Raw genomic sequence first — 17,895 nt, 5'->3', positions numbered from 1 at the left:
TACGGAAGCTAAACACAGACCACAAGGTTGGCAACATATCTCTTTAACTGTCCATATTCTCTGGCAAATATGGAAAGAGAGGAATGAGGTGGAATTCAATGGCAAGAAGTACCGGCCATGGAGGACTATACAGAAGGCAATGAAGGAATGGTTAGAATTTGGGGAAATAGATAAAGTGGAAACTAGGATGAGTACAAACGAAACAGAAGCTCTACAACTACACCATCAACAGTTACGTTCAGAATTTGGTTCACTGATTTTCAGCATTGGGATCACAAGGGACAAGAACCAGCCTTGGCTAGGCATTGGAATCTGTCTCACAGAAGCAGATCAAGGATCAAAGATGGGATGGGCATTACGAGAGACCAGTTCTGGATCGGTACTACTGGATGAAGCAATAGCACTCAAACTAGCAATGTGTAAAGCTGCTAATATGCAACACAGGGTAGTACAATTCCAAGTGCAAAATGAGAAACTCCTCAACCATATTCGAACCAAACAAGTAAGGGATATCATATTAGCAACTATTGTGGATGATATTGTTCAATTAAGACTTTTGTTTCATATGTGCTCCTTTTGTCTAGTTCAAAATGATAAGAATCAACTAAGCTCCAAGCTTAACACCTATGCGTTAGGCATCATTTTTGATGAGGAACTTTCATTTCCTTAGTGGTATAATTACCGCTTGTAAAGCTATATCGAGCCTTTGCTCGCACTTATACATCTTTTGACAAGAAATACAAGCATTTATCGTTTCGGAAAAAAAAAAGACCAAGCCACGGAAGCCACCAAACTGTCCAGACCAATCACCCGACACCCTTGATGAATCTTCTTTGAATTTTTGTTGTATTCTTCTCCAGTTCTCCTGTCTTCTTTGCTCTTTTCACTTTACTTTTGTCTACCAACTCCCAAGTACCACCGTGAAAGAAAGAAAGAAATGAAAAGTGACCCACGCTTTCCTTTTTGATCTGCATATCAGAGAAGTAGGCAAGTAGCTTACTTTGTAAGCTTTTCTTAGAATAGTAAAGATAAAATAATTTTTTAAAATCTTTTATCCGTTGGGCTAAGTTATATATTTGTATATGGGCCAATAAAATAATTATTTTTGTTTTAGCCTATTAACAATTAAGAATTGGGTCTTTTTATTCTAATACATCACATTGGGTCAATTTACTATGGAACATCAAATTATGTGTTTAATTTTTAAAAGTTAAATAATTAGTACAATAAAAAATAAATAACTTTTTTTGAAGAAAATAATTAATTCAAAGATGACTAATTCATATATATATATATATATATATATACACACACATATATATCAACTCTCATAATATAAACTAAAATTGTAAAAATTTAGGGGGGACCAATTTTATTTTACACACATATTTACATATTATGAATTAAAATTTCAAAACTTAGGGGGGGCCATAGCCCCCCTCTGCCCCCCTTTGGCTCCATCATTGGATATAATAGTTCTAGTGTTTTTTTTTCTTTTCAAGTAGTACTAGTCTTATGGATCAGTGGATGATCTATTTTTTTTTGTCCCAGCATTAAGGATCGATTGAGATTTTTGTGGTTCATTCTTAGGACAAAACTGTGGATAAGTGGATGATGCTTTATGTAATGGAAGCATTAGAAAAAAAACATGAAACTTAATTTGGAAAGAGAAAAGTAGGAGATAATTGAACAAAGAATAATACAAAGGCAAATTGTTTTTATTGCATAAAAGGATAAATTTAGAATTTGCAATATGTACTACTTAATTTTTTATTCTTTTAGTGTAAGTGAGAGCGATCAAATTCCTGGACTTCTCATTTATACTCTCACCCTTCGAACCATCCAATCTATTTCTCCTCATCTCTGCTACTCAACTAAATAAGCCATAGGGGTTTTAGAGAGTCTTATTACAATAAACTCAAATACTCATCAAAAGCAAAAATTAAAAATCAACCTATTGCCTAATAACAGGATATTTTTTCTTTTTTTTTTTAAAAGTTCAAATTCATAACTAAATTTCGCCCCTCGCTATATGTCCAAATTTATTATGAACAATCTCAAGTTGTTTTGCTTCGTTGTAACATAGTTGGCTAGAGCTTGTTTGTTGATGTCGCTTTGTTTATTTGACTGATAGCAGTTAATAGCTTAGCTTTTTTTGTATTGATTGTAACGTACATTTTGCTAATTGAAAATAAACTTTAATTTACCCAAAAAACAAACCAAAACTCAAGCTGTGAGTTTTTGGTCATGGACAATTAGCATTTCTTCCTGGTCCGCCATAGTAAAAGTAATTTCCCCATGCATCGCTGCTCTTCTCGAGTAATATCCTATAGTAATTTGAGTTCGCAGCGAAAGTGTAAAGGGTACCAGGACTCCTCAAAGTCTTCGATACATCAACTACTTGAAGATTCTTGAAGTAACTTGCCCCTTTAAACCCTTCTTCAGGAAAATGGCCACTGCCCATTTGAGTTGTGGTGTGCTGCCCATTTGGTTTAAGATTTATCACCTCTCCACCCCATTGGATCGTTGAAGCACTGTCAGCTAGGTTTGTAAACAAGGAGGTAGGCCAGTAACCAACTACGTCATTCCCTAGTTGCAACCACCACACAGCAAATTGTTCGTCCTAACAAAATGTGGGTTCAGTCTAATTAGGTTTAATTTGTAGCTAATAATATGTTGCACAAATATGTTTAGGGAGTAAGGGGTAAGGAAAAAGCAAGAAAAAGGAGAATGGAAGATGCAAAGAAGAGAAAGTCTCATCCTAAGATGATACATGCTTGAATAGCAAGTCGATTAAGATTCATAGATGAGTTTGATTTTTGAGTATGTTGATCTACTTGTGGAAATAAAATTATTGACACAAACAGATTTTTTTTTTTTTTAAATAATTTAGTTGTATAGATAAATGGAGAGAAAAATAATGAAGGCGATCTCATCCCATTTTAATTGTGCGAACGAAGACAACAATTAGTATATTTACAATTTTACATAGCAAAGTAATATCAAATAGTATAATGAGAATTCATTAACTACAATAAAGTCCAGACCTACTACGCCTCAGCTGCATCTCCATACAAGAAACTACAATTGTCCTACAAATTTTTTAAAGGGTAAAAAACAAAAAAGCCCCCTGTGGTAAGTCTAATACACAGAAAAGCCCCCTATGGTTTCAAAATATACAGCACGATACCTCATGCTTTGAACTAAATTGTAAAAGTGACGGAATCCGTTAAATTTAACGGAAATGACTTATTGGAACCTAAAAAAAAATTTTTATACTTAATTTTTATCAAATATACCTATTCTACCCCTTAACCCTCAATTCTCTCTATTTAGAGAATAAAACAAATGATTTTTTTGAACTGTCTTTTGCTTAATTATATCAGGGTATTTTGGTCATTTTGTCCATTTCCATTAATTTTAACGGATTCCGTCACCTTTACAATTTAGTTCAAAGTATGAGGGGTCGTGTTGTATATTTTGAAACCATGGGGGGCTTTTCTGTGTATTAGGTTTACCACATGGGGCTTTTTTGTTTTTTACCCTTTTTTAAATGATATGTTTTAGCAAGTAACTGGCGAAGAAAATGCAAGAAAAAAAGGGGAGAATGGAGATGACAAGAGCAGAAAGTCTCATTGTGAGATGATGAATACTTTTAACTAAAAACCTAGGTCGGAATCTGGTTTTCATTTGTTACCTTCACTATATATAGGCTGATGTCGAATTGAGGACCATGGTAGGTTGAAACAGGGGAAATGTTGGCCCCCAAGGCAATTTTTGTGCTGGTTTGAACAAAGGCAGGGCAAAACATGTTGTAGCATCCAGTGGATCCATAATGATCTCTCTGTTACAGCAGCCAGATTTTAGTACATATCTATGATATCAATATAGAATCAAACTTTTCTTTTAGTATAAGTAGAAGGACTCGAATTCGAGATTTCTCACTTATACTCCTTTCTCCCGAGCCACCCGACCCATCCCTCCCCTTTATAGATTCAAACTTATGTAAGCAGAAGTTGTGTGCATTGAAAAAAATTGATTGCCCAAACATACTAAGTGGAAAATACAGTCCAATGCCAAGCAGAAGTTGTTTTACTTACAGTCCAATAAGTGAAAAGTCTTGGTTTGTTATCTCCAAATACACTAGGGTCTACCTGTTATTTTAACAATTGAAATAAGCAAACCATATAGTATGAGCTAAATACCTAAATATTTACAACTCACAAACAAGATGAATACTACGTTACTGATATTATAGAGAAGCAATACCGTCCAACCAGCTTCAACGGTGTTGATAGTCGAATCATGACCTCCAACAACCCAAATCTGAGATAAGCTAAATTCAATTCTGTTCTGAACGTAGGGTTGCCAAACGTTTATTGTTGCCTTTGCTCCATGATACTTGTCACCTTGAACATATGCAATTGCATACTACACTATTGCAAAAGAAAACAAATATACAAGAATATGAGACTACAAGTAAAAAAAGGAAAAAAAAATGAGAAATTCAGATTAAAAGAAGAAAAAAATCAATTCAAAGGGGGGAAAATTACAATAAAAAAAAAAAGAAAAGAAATCCCTCCAAGGTGTAACATGATTCTCACTTTATTCTCTAACATAATTGTTTGTTTCTCACTTTGTGAGACCCAAGATCATTAGTGATCAATTCTAACTTTACATAATGGCCACCTTTCAATAATATTTTTACTTAGGATAATTTAGTTGATCCATTTAAGGTGTAGTGTGTTTTGTACTTACCCCTTAAAGTCATCCTTTTTTTTTTTTTCTATTTTTAACTCCAAGAACGTTATTGAACTCTAATATTTTATAACGGTCATGACAAATAATGTCCGAAGAATTTTCTATTACATTATACTATGAATAGAATAATATACTGATGGATTTGGATTTAGTTAAATTTTGTCCCAAGATTACACTTTTCGAAGATGAAGGCAACGTGTTGCTTATTTCATGTGAAAATGGAAAAAAATCTAGAAAACCATAATCTAAAAAATTAAAATGTAAAAATATTATTAAAAAATCTATAAAAGCCTATAAACGGTCAGCCTCACTTTACAAGAATTTGGAACTAAAAAATATGAATATGGGTGCTTGTATTTCTTTTAGTAGTTAGAGCATCCACTTTATATATATGTATGTATGTACGTACATATGTATGTGTGTGTATATATGGTTTTTGTATACTTAGAAAAAAAGGGAGAAACATGTTGGGTTTGACTGTGAAAGCTTCTAAGTTCGTTTTTTAATATACTGTGCCTATAGGTACTTTTGTCAAATTTAGGTACTTTTCTCAAATTTATCGGTTAACGTGACAAGGGCATTTTGGTCATATTGATGAGTTTGACAAGTGATTAATTTACGTAATAATTGTCTAATATTTTATATTATTTTTAGTCACTTTGGTTATAATATTGGAAGAAAATGAATCATTTTGGCTATAATTGGTGAATAAATGTTTTTAAGTGATTAAATGAGGTTTTTATCACTTTTTACTTGGATTTGGTGTATTTTGACAGTTTTGACACATTTTCGTATTTCGGCTATAACTTGAGTTACAATGATCGGATTGGGATGATTCTTGAACCTATTTGAAGATAAGAGATAGATCTACAACTTTGCTGAAGACATCTGAATCCAGTTTGAAGGTTTTCTAGGTCAAAATGCCGAATTACAATAGCAAATTTCTACTGGTCGAAGCTGGAACAGGGCAATGAGAAGGTAAGGGTATTTCGGTCATTTATCAGCCTACACAGATCCAAATGAGGTGATTCTTGATGCATTGGAAAGCTAACTCAAAGGGCTACAAGTTTTATGTTTTGGTCAAGAGCTAAATCAGCTTTTATCATCAAGAAAAGTTCAGTTGAAGTTGAATCAAAATCGGAGCAGAGCTGGAAATTGAACCAGAAGTGACCAAATGGTCACTGTAGCAATCCGGCCGGAATTTGGCCGGATTTGTGGCCGGATTCCTGGCCGGATTGTGGTCAGAAAAGGCTGCTTTGTACGCGTAAAACTCAATTTCACCTCCACCAACTCACATGCATTGCTAGACATGTGAGAAACATCTCCAGCTGTAAAAGGAAGGTGGAGGCCTCATTTCTTGACCATCTTTCATCATAAAATAGCCAAGAATCCAAGAAGAAGGAGGAGATGGGAGTTCATAGCAGAAAAATAGAGAGTGAGCTACGGGAGAAAGCTTGAAGCTGCAGAAATGTAGCTCTTTCATCTCCCTAGTGTTAGTTTAGCTTAGTATAGAGTAGTGTAGCTTTTCCATTCTTGTTTATTATCTAGATTAGGATGAAAATGGAGGATGAAGAAGGCAAGGTGATGAGCTCAAGTGACATGGGTTATATTCCTTTCCAACTCTTTATCTTTTGTATTTGATTCCAAGTTTAGCTAATATACAAGTTCTGGATTTTATATTTAATATGTGTCTTTAAAGTTTATACCTTGGGTTTGGTTGAACTTTCTATAATTGTTAGTGTTATTATTTGGTTATTTGATTGCTATGATTTGAGCAAGTTATTTAGCACTTTGGCTCTTTAAATCATGATTAATCTGGTACCATTAATTGTGATTATCTAAGGTGTTGTTTCTGCAATGAAAATTGAGATTTAACACTAGTTCAAGAAGTGCTAAACATAGGAAGTACACTCACGAAAGTAGAGGTGCATCTATGTGGTTTTTAGTGATTCATTTCATGTAATTTCATTGAAGAAATGAACTTGTAACTAATTTCATAACCATGAGAATAGGTATGGATTAGTTATAAGTATAATTGATTCACTACGAAAGTAGGATTCAAGTGCATTAGGAAATTACACCATAACTAGCCTAGATGTAGTAATTAATGATCCAAATATAGCACTTGCATGAGTAGTTAGGGATACCATAACCTAAGGAGCTTTCATTTGTCATTTTGTATAATTTCAGTAGGTTAAATTTGTTATAATTTATTGATAGTCTAAATAATAGAGAAGCTTTAGTAATACCGGTAATTGTTCACTCTTCCTTGTGGGATCGACCCGATATATACCCTAAACTACTAGTTGATTTGTATACTTGCAGTGAACGGGTGTAATTCGGTATTTTTTAGCTTGCACGTATGTAAAAAACCCGTCAAGTTTATTAACAAAGGAAGCAAAGTGAGAAAGAAAATATAAGGGCTGACTGATTCCACTTTGCATTTCCCAACTTATATCGCTTTTTTACTTTGTATTTTAAACTTTAATTTTAGATATTTTATACCATAAATTCTTAATTTTAAACACTTTGCATCTTCAACTTTTAAGTTTGTCTCATTTAAATTCAATCAATGATTATATTCGCAAAATTTAAGAGGGGAGCATTTTGTGATTAATTCTTCAAAATGCTTCAATTACCATCATCTAATGAGAATTCACTCCTACAAAGTTGCCAAAACTTTTTCAAATTTTAATACACTCAAAAAGTAAGAGTACTAAATATATGTAGATAGATATCTACGTATGTGTAACAAGAAAATAGTAACATAAACATAATATACTTTAGTCGTTGTTTCAAGTGACTGCACCATATGTATCGAAACTTCACAATTTTAGAAAAGCAAAAAAATTCATGACATTATCTACAGAAGAATATTCCTATTGTTTGTGGTACCTCATGAGTGTATGGGTCAAGAGACTTCATATCATCATCTGAAGAAGACTGGGAAACAGTCTCGTTCTGCTTCATCACGTATTTCTTGGTTTTTCTTGCGTTTTGGTTTCTCAAAATTGGAATAGTATTATCCGGACATTTCCCACTCAACTGCCACGACTGAGTAATTGAATTTGTATTCTCTTGGCTATGAGGATTGAGTAGCTCTGAGTTTGGATGAAAACTAGGCCTCATCTGCAACATCCAAACATAGATACATGTATGTAATTTTACAGTTTTGTATCGATCCAATAACAAAATCATGTGTACATATTTGATTTTCTATGTGACAGGGGGATAAAAAGACTCACCAGAATGGTATGATTTTTCAGCAAAGGATGGTCAAATGCTGGTTTTTTTTTTTTTTTTTATTTATTTTATTATTTTATAAAAATTTCGGCAGAGTTTCCCCTTAAAAAAGGACGAAACTCCCTGCCATCAAACCACAATTTGACAATAAATTTACAAGCTAGTGAAAGTTTAAGCATTTAAAAACTGAAATTAAGATTAAATCTTCATTTTTCCATATCAGGATGTCTTCCAGTGAATCTGAAGGATGATCTTTGAAGATTTTAGCAGTCAATCTTCCTCCCTTGATGTCCTTCTAACCGCCATTTTCACCTTCATTGGCCTTTTCTGCTTCTTATTCCAATTCATGCCAGACACCGTGTACGAAACGTAGGAAATCCTAATCGATCTAATCTAATAGCCCCCCTAACCAATTGCGGCAATTCTGAGAATGTATTAAACACATGACCTGCACTAGAATCAGCACCAAAATTTGCCAAATGATCTGCAGGTGCGTTTGCTTCCCTGTAGCAGTGTGTGATCGATGTGAAATATTGCTTGAACATCATCAACTCATCCAGATCTCTCTGTAAACGCCAAGGACAAGCACTAGTCCCTTGAACAATGTGAACCAGGGTGAGAGAATCCGCCTCTAAGTGTAACTCCAAGCACCCTCGAATCACACAATGTCTAACGCCCCATAGCAACGCTCGAAGTTCCGCCTGCATGCTGGTTATCACCCCGAAGGGCTCCGCGTAGCCGAATACAAAATTTCCTCGACTATCCCGCACAAGCCCACCCCCCCCACTCCTTCCTGGGTTCCCCCGAGAACATCCATCTGAATTCAACTTATAGCCTCTACGTGGAGTTACCCAGTAAACTGGCCTAATAACCATCCGCCTTTGATGACTACCTAATTCGAGAAGCAACCCTTCCCATGTAGGGGCAGAAGGCTGCACCCCCGGGAACCGTGACTGAAGGAAATCATGCAGAAACTGAACAATCCGATTCACCGTAGGCCTGATCCTCATCTTCCGACCTTCAAACACCCCTTCATTCCTAGCCTTCCATAAAACCCAGCATACCACCGAAGGAAGTATATTATGCAAAAACTTTACACGATCATTAGTCCCCCTCCTTAACCAACAAGACCACACCATATGACGCACCGTATGCACCCCACTAAACTCACCAGCAGTACTCTCGAAGTGTCGCCAGACCAATCGTGCCCCTTCTCCTGAGCAAAACACATGATTCAAATCCTCCTCCTGGGGATTCTGACAACACAAGCATCTAGATGGGCCACAAACCCCAAACCTCTTTAGGCGATCCATAAGAGGGAGCCTCCCCTGTAGTAGTCGCAGCATAAAGAAAGAAACCTTGACTGGAAGACCCTGCTGCCATATACGACCAAAAAGCCAAGAATTGTCATTGGATTGACGGATCAATGAGTAAGCCGATGCAGTGGAAAAAACACCCGAGTTCGTCAATGCCCATACCATTGTATCATTTCCCCTATCGGTAGGAGGGTCAATCTCCAAAACCTGCGTAACCAATTCTCCATCCAAGAATTGATGGAGCATGTCCACATTCCAAGCCCGCCGATCTACAAAATCAACCACCGAATGATCATGGAAGACCTCAACCTTGTCACAAAGCGCACCTGACCCCATCCAATTATCATGCCAAAAGTCCAAAGCCCCCTCCCGAACTACCCAGCTAATATTATCCTCCCCAAAACGCTGCATTGTAACCATCCTCTGCCAAACTTGGGATCCCGGATGCCCAATATCAGCAAGACAAGGGTGATGACCTGCACAATACTTCTGGGACATAAACTTTGCCCATAAATATGAATACAATCAATGATATCACCATCTTGGCTCTGCCATTTCAAGGAACTAGATTTATGTGAACCCTCTAATATGAAAATCGTAACTTTTTAAATTTATCGTGCCAGAAAAAAAAATAACAAGATTTGAAGATGCACTAAAAAAAAAAAAGCACATGGATCCATACAAGGAGGGACTACCTTGATGGACTTGATGGGGGTCTTGTTTGAAGCATCACATAAACTCAGCATGAATAACAAAATGAAACAATAGAATTCCTTCATTTTCTTCTCACTACTAAACAGCCTATCCACGATTTTTTTTTTCTTTTTTGTTTTGTTTTGGAGCTTCCTATGCATAGTTGATTCAATTGGTTGGTTAAATATGTAACTATCCACCCCAAATACGGAAACCATTGCTGTCCCCAAATACGGAAACCATTGCTGTCTTGTTCAATGTATTAAACATGAAAATAGAAGAACAAAGTACGAGGAACGCATAAGAAAAACAGAAATAGAATCAAGAAAAAGAAAAAAGTCCACAATCGGATGACAACCTGTTGCAAGAACATTAAACTGTGAACAAAACGAATATTTAAAAAGTTGAAACCATTACTTTTTCCACCATTAGTGCAGATTTTATGAATAAAATGATGGTTTCTATCGGAAAAAAAGAAAAAGTTGAAATCGTTACTCTTTTTGGAACGATTGTCAATTCTAATTAAAGTAAGTTAAGTGATAAATATTTCTAATGAACGTGAATAAATCCCTAGAATCTCATTACTAGTTCAACATTAGTACAGGTTGATGGATATAGTTCTAGGCATATATAATCAGATACAGACAGACACATATATGATAACAATTATAAAAACAATAATAAATAAACTCCACTCTTAAACATCAGTACAGGTGCAATAGGAATTCTAGCAAATGCAAATGGTCGTGTAAGCACAATTTTCTCTGTCAAGAGACATGAGATAATCAATCTGCCATTTTACCTTTTTTTTTTTAATATAAAAAGGAAATCTACTTAATTTATCAATGAGGGGCATATCTGGTGCTGAAAATAACTAAGGCCGAAACCATAGAAAATGAAAATCCTAAAGTTAAGTCTCCTAGTCTGAAGTTTGTAGCCCAATGAACATTATTAATCTCACTTTGTTACTGTCATTCCATATTGTAATCACCACACGCCCTGTTTTGGTCCTAACAAAAATCCATCCACTATATAACTATCTCAAATCACAGTTAAAAATGTTGGTTCAGTGTAATTAAGTTATGCAGCCATTTTACAAGGTAAAAAATGATCGAAAATCTAAGTTGAAACCAAAATTTATCGACTTGATTTTGTAAGAAATGTAAATTTACTATTTTAACAGTAAAGGATGATAATATTCATTTGACGAAATGTGAGAGACATTTTGAACGATTCTTTTAAAGATTAATTTCTACATATAACAATGAAATATATTTTAAATTGATAACTTAATCTGTTGGACTCTTGCTCAATTGTAGTAATTTCATCAAAGTATGTATAATTTGCTAATTATTATTTTCCGCACTATGGTGAGACATTTTTTTTATTCTACTTTCATATCTCGAGTTTTACTTCCTTTTTAATTACGTATCTTTGACTTGATATAATGTAAAAGAAGATATTTAGTTTCTAGTTAGGTATACATTTCAATTGCATAGATGTACCATGTTGTCTTTGAACTATGCTCTTTGCACCTTCAGAGACAATGAATAATACTTCAATGGAACTATGTTCATTTGTTTATTCATTTTCATCTGTGCAGCTGAAAGTTACTTAACCAATTTGAGTTACAATGCATGGAACTTAAACAATTAATCAAAAGATGCAACTCTTTTAATTTATGCATCAAAGCAAGAATTCGAAACATATTTGGACAGCCAAAGAAGAAATAAATGTAGTGCTAATAACCGAAATACTAAAATGTATCCAAATAAACAAAGAAAATATATGGGGTAAGACGAAATGGATTTTACAATAGTTAATACAAAACTATTTTGCTTTTTAACCTTTTAGTAAGACATGCGAGATCCAGTATGCTACATAGCCACAAACACATCTCCAGATAATGGATTCGTTCCTCAAGAAAATTCAGACAGCTGAAAACGTCATATCCAGCAAAAATGGAAATAGAGTTTAAAGCAGGATATCGGCATTTAATTTGGCAATAGAGCATGGAATGAATAAGATAACATTTGAATCTCACATTCGAAATTTATTTTATCACATTCGATTTTTCAGTCCAGAAGAAAGAACATCTGCATGGGGTTATTAGTTTTTGAAGGACATCACTAGGCCTGTCAATCGGGCCTAATGAGCCGGGCTTTGATGAGCTTAAACTCAGCTCATTTAATTTGAATCATTTTCGGACTTCGGACTATGAGTTTCGGGTTCGTAAATGTGAAGTTTATACTCAATTCACATAATATTCGGGTTGTGAACCTTAATCGGGCTTAGCCCAAGCTCACTTATTACTCCTTAATTTTCTTAATATAATTACTATAACTATTAAGTTGTAAAACTAATTTAACATTTACAAGACTATAATATTAAAACTAAACATGAACAAATAATAGTTCTTAAAACGTATATAAACCAAAAATTTTTCAACAATATTTATATTTAATCCATTCAAAATGCATGAAAAATAGTAATAAAACATGCAATCATAAGCCAATACATCTTTAAAAGTTGAAACTTTTTTTATAATCTTGTGATTTAAATCCAAATATGCTTGATGATTTTTTTGTTTGTAGACCAAAAAAAAATCAACCAATATTATGCCAATACAAAAATTTACTCAACCAATAAAAAAATTAGAGATTTAGTTATGCATTACCAATATTGGCTCTCAAGAAAGCTCATGAAAGAGTTTTTAAATATATTTTTGTGTTTTGTAATTTATGTATATATTTAGTATTTAGTAATAATATATTTGGATATATAATTATATATAATATCAAAATATAAATATTATATATATAGGTAATTAAAGGGTCAGACCTATATTGGGTTTGAGCCTAATAAGGCTCAAGCTCGACTCACATTTAATTCAGGCCTAATTTTTAGGCTCAGGCTCAGACCGACTCACTAAATGATCGGGCTCATCGGGCTTTCTATCGGGCCGAGCGAGCCGAATTCGGGCTGGCCCAACCCCATTGACAGTCCTAGACATCACCTCCTCACTAAGACTTGATGACAGGATGTGATGGTTCAGTGAGAATAAAATTCCTTGAACCATATTGGATAATCAGGGATACCGAGCCATTGAGTACCAAAAATTAATAAAGGAAACAATCTAGTTCTCCATTGGTAACTCTCATTTCCCCAGTCTCTATCATTTTATCATGGACGTTATTTGGTTTCATTTTACGTCTTAGGCGTATATGACATGGAAAGAGAAGGAGGAGCTTGAGAATAAGAAGGTTATTTATTCAGGCATACAGTAAATATTAGGGCAAATTATCCAATTGGCCCTTTAACTCTTTGTCTAGGTAAAATTAAGCCCCTCGTCTATTTTTTGCTGACTTTAAACCCTCGAACTTGTAAAATGGGGAACCCGTGGCCCTTTCAGCCAGTTTCTCCGGTTTTGCAACTGGAGGACCAATTCACACGAACGCCAGTGTGCTTCTTTCAAGGGCATTTTTGTCCTCATATTCTAAGCAAAAAGGGCACACACAGTCCACCTTTCTATTTGATTTCCCTCACCTCCCTTGCTCTTCCCTGCGCAACCCCCACGCAATCCCATGGTCATCTCTGTCGCCACCGCAGCAGCTGCGGCCGCCGCGGCCTCCCAGAAGCTCTCTCCGCTTACAACCCCTCCTCATGACAAGCCCTTCTGCTCTTCCTTCTCAAAAACCCTCCTAAAACCCTGCCAACCCGTCACCCACACCCGCAAAGTCCACTGGACCGGTGTCTCGGCCGCTTCCAAGAATCATATCTCCGACGTCGTCTCCGACGATTATGACGACAAACCCAGAGAGGAGTGAGGCGTGGTGGGCATCTATGGTGACCCCGAAGCTTCTCGCCTGTGCTATTTAGCCCTCCACGCGGTCCAGCACCGCGGCCAAGAAGGCGCCGACATCGTCTCCGTCCATGACAACATCCTCAAATCGATTATTGGAGTTGGTTTGGTTTCTGATGTCTTTAACGAGTCCAAGCTTGCATCTTTGAGGATATTGGTTTGGTTGTGGATAAAGACGGGGTTGGACCCCTTTGTCTGATGTCTCATCTGGACCTCTTTTTCTTTACCCAATTCAGTAGTTTTTGGGAAGTCCGTTTAATTATTCCTCCTTGTTTTCGCGTTTGCTCTCGCGTCACGGGGGACGGCCTGAGAGATTTCTCAAGGCAACAAATATCAGGGTCTCAATCAAGAAATTTCCATCAAGACATAAAACTAGAGATATCATCAATTGCAAATGTCAAGACCCAAAATTCTTGCTGCCTTGCTCTTGATAACCTTGGTTCATGGAATCATCCTCTCCGCCGCCCAGGCCCGGGTGTTTCATTCCACCCCAAGACATAAACTGAGAAAGAGGCACGCGGGACCGTTCCCGGCAAACGTTACCCATCCTGGAGCAGCAAGAATATGTCACCGCTCACAATGATCTGAGGCGGATTTTGGGAATGCCCCCACTGCAATGGGATCCTAACCTCACATTGGCCACCCATTTTTGGGCGTTGGAGCGCCAGACCGACTGCAACTACAGGAGTCATTCCTCTCCCATGAACCATCTGGGGGAGAACATTTTCTGGATGCAGTACAAGGAGTTTACTCCTGCGTCCGTGGTGCAAAAATGGTTCAGCGAGTAGCGATTCTTCGACCACACAACCAATCAGTGCAAATGTCCGTTCGAAACTGATGAATGCGAGTGCGGGCATTACCTTAACGTCGTGTGGAAAACTACCCAGAGGGTTGGGTGCAGCTCCGTTGTCTATTGCGCCGGACAAAAATGCCCTTGAAAGAAGCACACTGGCGTTCGTGTGAATTGGTCCTCCGGTTGCAAAACCGGAGAAACTGGCTAAAAGGACCACGGATTTCCCATTTTACAAGTTCAAGGGCTTAAAGTCAGCAAAAAATAGATGAGGGGCTTAATTTTACTTAGACAAAGAGTTAAAGGGCCAATTGGATAATTTGCCCTAAATATTATGATGATAATAGAGTAGTACAGTTTGATTTTTCTTGCTTCTGAATATGTGTATTGCTTTGGCATTGTTTGCCTTCTACAATTTGATTTAACGCCTAAAGAAATGTAATCAATTTCTGTATTCAGATGATCAAATGCATATCAAGATTCTGCCCCTCGCATATCAAGATTTCTGCATCTTTTGGTCATGGACACTTAGGATTTCTTCCTGGTCCACCAAAGTAAAAGTAATCTCCGACATCATCACTCTTTCCAGGTACTATGTTGTAGCAATCCGGCTTTGTAGCTACAGGTTTGATATCACCAGGAGGGACTAAGGTGTTGGATTGATCAACTACTTGAAGATTCTTGAAGTAACTTGCCCCTTTATACCCTTCTTCAGCAAAATGGCCACTGCCCATTTGAGTTGTGGTGTGTTGCCCATCTTGAGCATGATTTATTATCTCTCCACCCCATTCAATTAGTGAAGCACTGTCTGCTAGGTCTGTAAATAAGGAAGCAGGCCAATAACCAATTACATCGTCATTCCCGTGTTGTAGCCACCACACATTTTGCTTTGGGTCCTAAACAAAATCATACCACTATATTATGAGTTTTTCAAATCCCAGAAAAAAATTAGGGTTATGTAGTACATAAGATGCTGGGATCTTAATCCATTTTGGCTGTCATTACCTTAAAGATTTGTAGGATGATTTCATGTTGAGCACCATGATAGGTAGAAACTGGTGAAAGGGCAACATCTAATGCAATTGAATTACTGGTATGAACAAAGCCAGGGCAGTCCAAGTTGTAGCAGCCAGTTTTTTGATAACCATCACTCTGTTAGTATTACCAAATTTTGATACATACATAATGATAAAAATTTAGATTCAGGCAAACATATTATATTAGCATTAGGGTTGATAATATTTTGTGACTTACAGTCCAGTAAGTGAAAAGTCTTGTGTTGCTCTCTCTAAAGTGACTTGGAAATACCTATTAGATATATTAACAAACGAAATAAGTAGACAATAAAGTTCAAGACACATGCATGGCCAGATGTATTTATTGTTGAAGAACAAATTGACTATTTATTATAGGGAAGAAGTACCATCCAACCAGCTTCAACGGTGTTTAGACCTGAATTAGCACCTGCAACAACCCATATTTGAGCCAAGCTAAATTCACGACTGCCCTGAACCTGGGGTTGCCAAAGGTTTATTGTTGCCTTTGCTCCCAAATACTTGTTACTCTGGACAGATGCATATGCATACTAAAGAATTGAAGAAGAAAGAAAATGAGAAATCGATAAAATAAGCTAAAAATGAGAGAGATTTAAACAAACTCAAAAATTTCCTTCCTGTTAAAGGAATTTTGATATATAATACTCCAAAGGAAAATTAGCAGACACCAAGTATTAAACCTATGTAAACATGCAGGCGTGTGTTGCTACAAAATTCTAGCAAAAATATAGTATGAGTAGATGTTTCGAGTGACTGTCACAGCCGTCGCACGTAGTTGCTCTTTTGCCTTCGCTAAAAAATGGCCTACCAACGATTCTCCGTTGGTTCTAACCGCCAGTGCGCGATACTTCGTTGACAACGTTAAGAAATGTACGACGATCGTTCTCATGGCTAACCGGTGAGCCGTGAAACGCACGATGGTCGTTCTACTTTTGATGGCATGGTGTGGGACTACGTGACACAGAATAGGTCATCCTTCCGTTAACGGTGCATATCAACACTTAAAAAAAAAATTCTACAAGAGTCGTATTGTTTATGGTACACAACCAATTTCCAATTGTTTATGGTACCTCGTGATTGGAAAAGCCAGCGAGCTGGGGAAAGTTTCTGTGCTTCTTCTTTGCATATCTTGCTTTCTGGTTTCTTCTAATAGGAATAGTTCCTTCAGGGCATCTCCCACCCAACTGCCATAACTGAGCAATTGGTTTTTTATCCTCTTGGCCATGAGCATTGGATTGGAATAGTTCACCCCCACCAATTGGTCCTTTCCGAGGCTGGAAACTAGGCCTCATCTGCAACGTGCAAAAATACGTAAAATTTTTACTTTTAATTACTTGCACAATTATGTGTACAAATTTGAATATACACATGCCCTTGTAGAGATTTTTCCCTTTTCTTGCTTTTGGGTAGGATAGAAAGGCTCACCAAAATGGTATGATTTTTGAGCAAAGGATGATCAAATGCTGGTTGATGATAAATGTTGATACAATCAATAATATCACCATCAGGGCTCTGCCATTTAAAACAATCATGCATCAGTTATTCATGTACGTGAGTCCTAAAAATGTGGACAGCGTACTCAACTTTTTCAATTTGTTATGCAAGAAAGCAGAACAAGACATAGAAAAACGTGTAGAACAACAAATTGGAAAAAAAAAAGAAATTTAGACAAGCACAAGTACGTAGATGTACGCAAGAACATGAACACAAGCACCATGAATATTAAAGTGAGCGAAGAAGGGTTCATGTCTGAACTATACTAGCGAAGAAGGAATAACCTTGATGGACTTGACAGGGATCTTCTTTGAACTGCTCAACGTTTTCCTGACCTGAATCTTCTTGCTTGAGGCATCACATAAATTCATCAAGGATAATAAAATGAAGAAATAAAATAGCTTCATTTTCTTCTCACTTCTAAAACTTCCAATGCAAAATTGATTCACAGGTTGGTGGTATGCATTTGATTTCATTACTAGGTGAATTTATAAGCTTTTAAAGTATCGTTTGTGGAATTCTACTGGCTTATTAAACGAAACCTCCCAAGTCAATTGACTCATATTTCTTCGGACCTCTTCAATCCTGGACCCCAAAACTACTAGATGAAGGTACGACTTTAATATGGATTGTGAAAGGCCATATATTCATATAATCTTTCTTTTCCTTGTTACCATTATT

The 17,895-nt window shown here is 36.4% G+C and overlaps 1 protein-coding gene across 1 annotated transcript; it reads right to left on the bottom strand.

Moving 5' to 3' along the window:
- Nucleotides 1-14,946: 14,946 nt before the first annotated feature.
- On the bottom strand, nt 14,947-17,689 carry LOC113704497 (protein neprosin). The gene is made up of 7 exons (XM_027226399.2): nt 17,499-17,689; nt 17,146-17,232; nt 16,791-17,012; nt 16,089-16,250; nt 15,920-15,973; nt 15,671-15,817; nt 14,947-15,561 (listed from the first exon to the last, which is right to left on the bottom strand). Exons 1-7 carry the CDS (start codon nt 17,619-17,621, stop codon nt 15,184-15,186), a joined length of 1,173 nt encoding a protein of 390 aa, XP_027082200.2. The 5' UTR covers nt 17,622-17,689; the 3' UTR covers nt 14,947-15,183.
- Nucleotides 17,690-17,895: the final 206 nt, after the last annotated feature.

Source organism: Coffea arabica, chromosome 1e (genome assembly GCF_036785885.1).
Source record: "Coffea arabica cultivar ET-39 chromosome 1e, Coffea Arabica ET-39 HiFi, whole genome shotgun sequence".
Classification (NCBI taxonomy): Eukaryota; Viridiplantae; Streptophyta; class Magnoliopsida; order Gentianales; family Rubiaceae; genus Coffea; species Coffea arabica.
Note: the sequence above shows the minus strand (reverse complement) of the source record. Positions and strands in the feature narration are given on the sequence as shown.

Excerpts from the sequence above, each read along its gene's own strand:
- LOC113704497 (XM_027226399.2), bottom strand. The coding sequence starts at position 17,621 with ATGAAGCTATTTTATTTCTTCATTTTATTATCCTTGATGAATTTATGT. Across the intron at positions 15,974-16,088 it reads CCGTTGAAGCTGGTTGGATG|GTATTTCCAAGTCACTTTAG; the intron begins GTACTTCTTCCC and ends TATATCTAATAG. Across the intron at positions 15,562-15,670 it reads TCATCCTACAAATCTTTAAG|GACCCAAAGCAAAATGTGTG; the intron begins GTAATGACAGCC and ends GATTTTGTTTAG.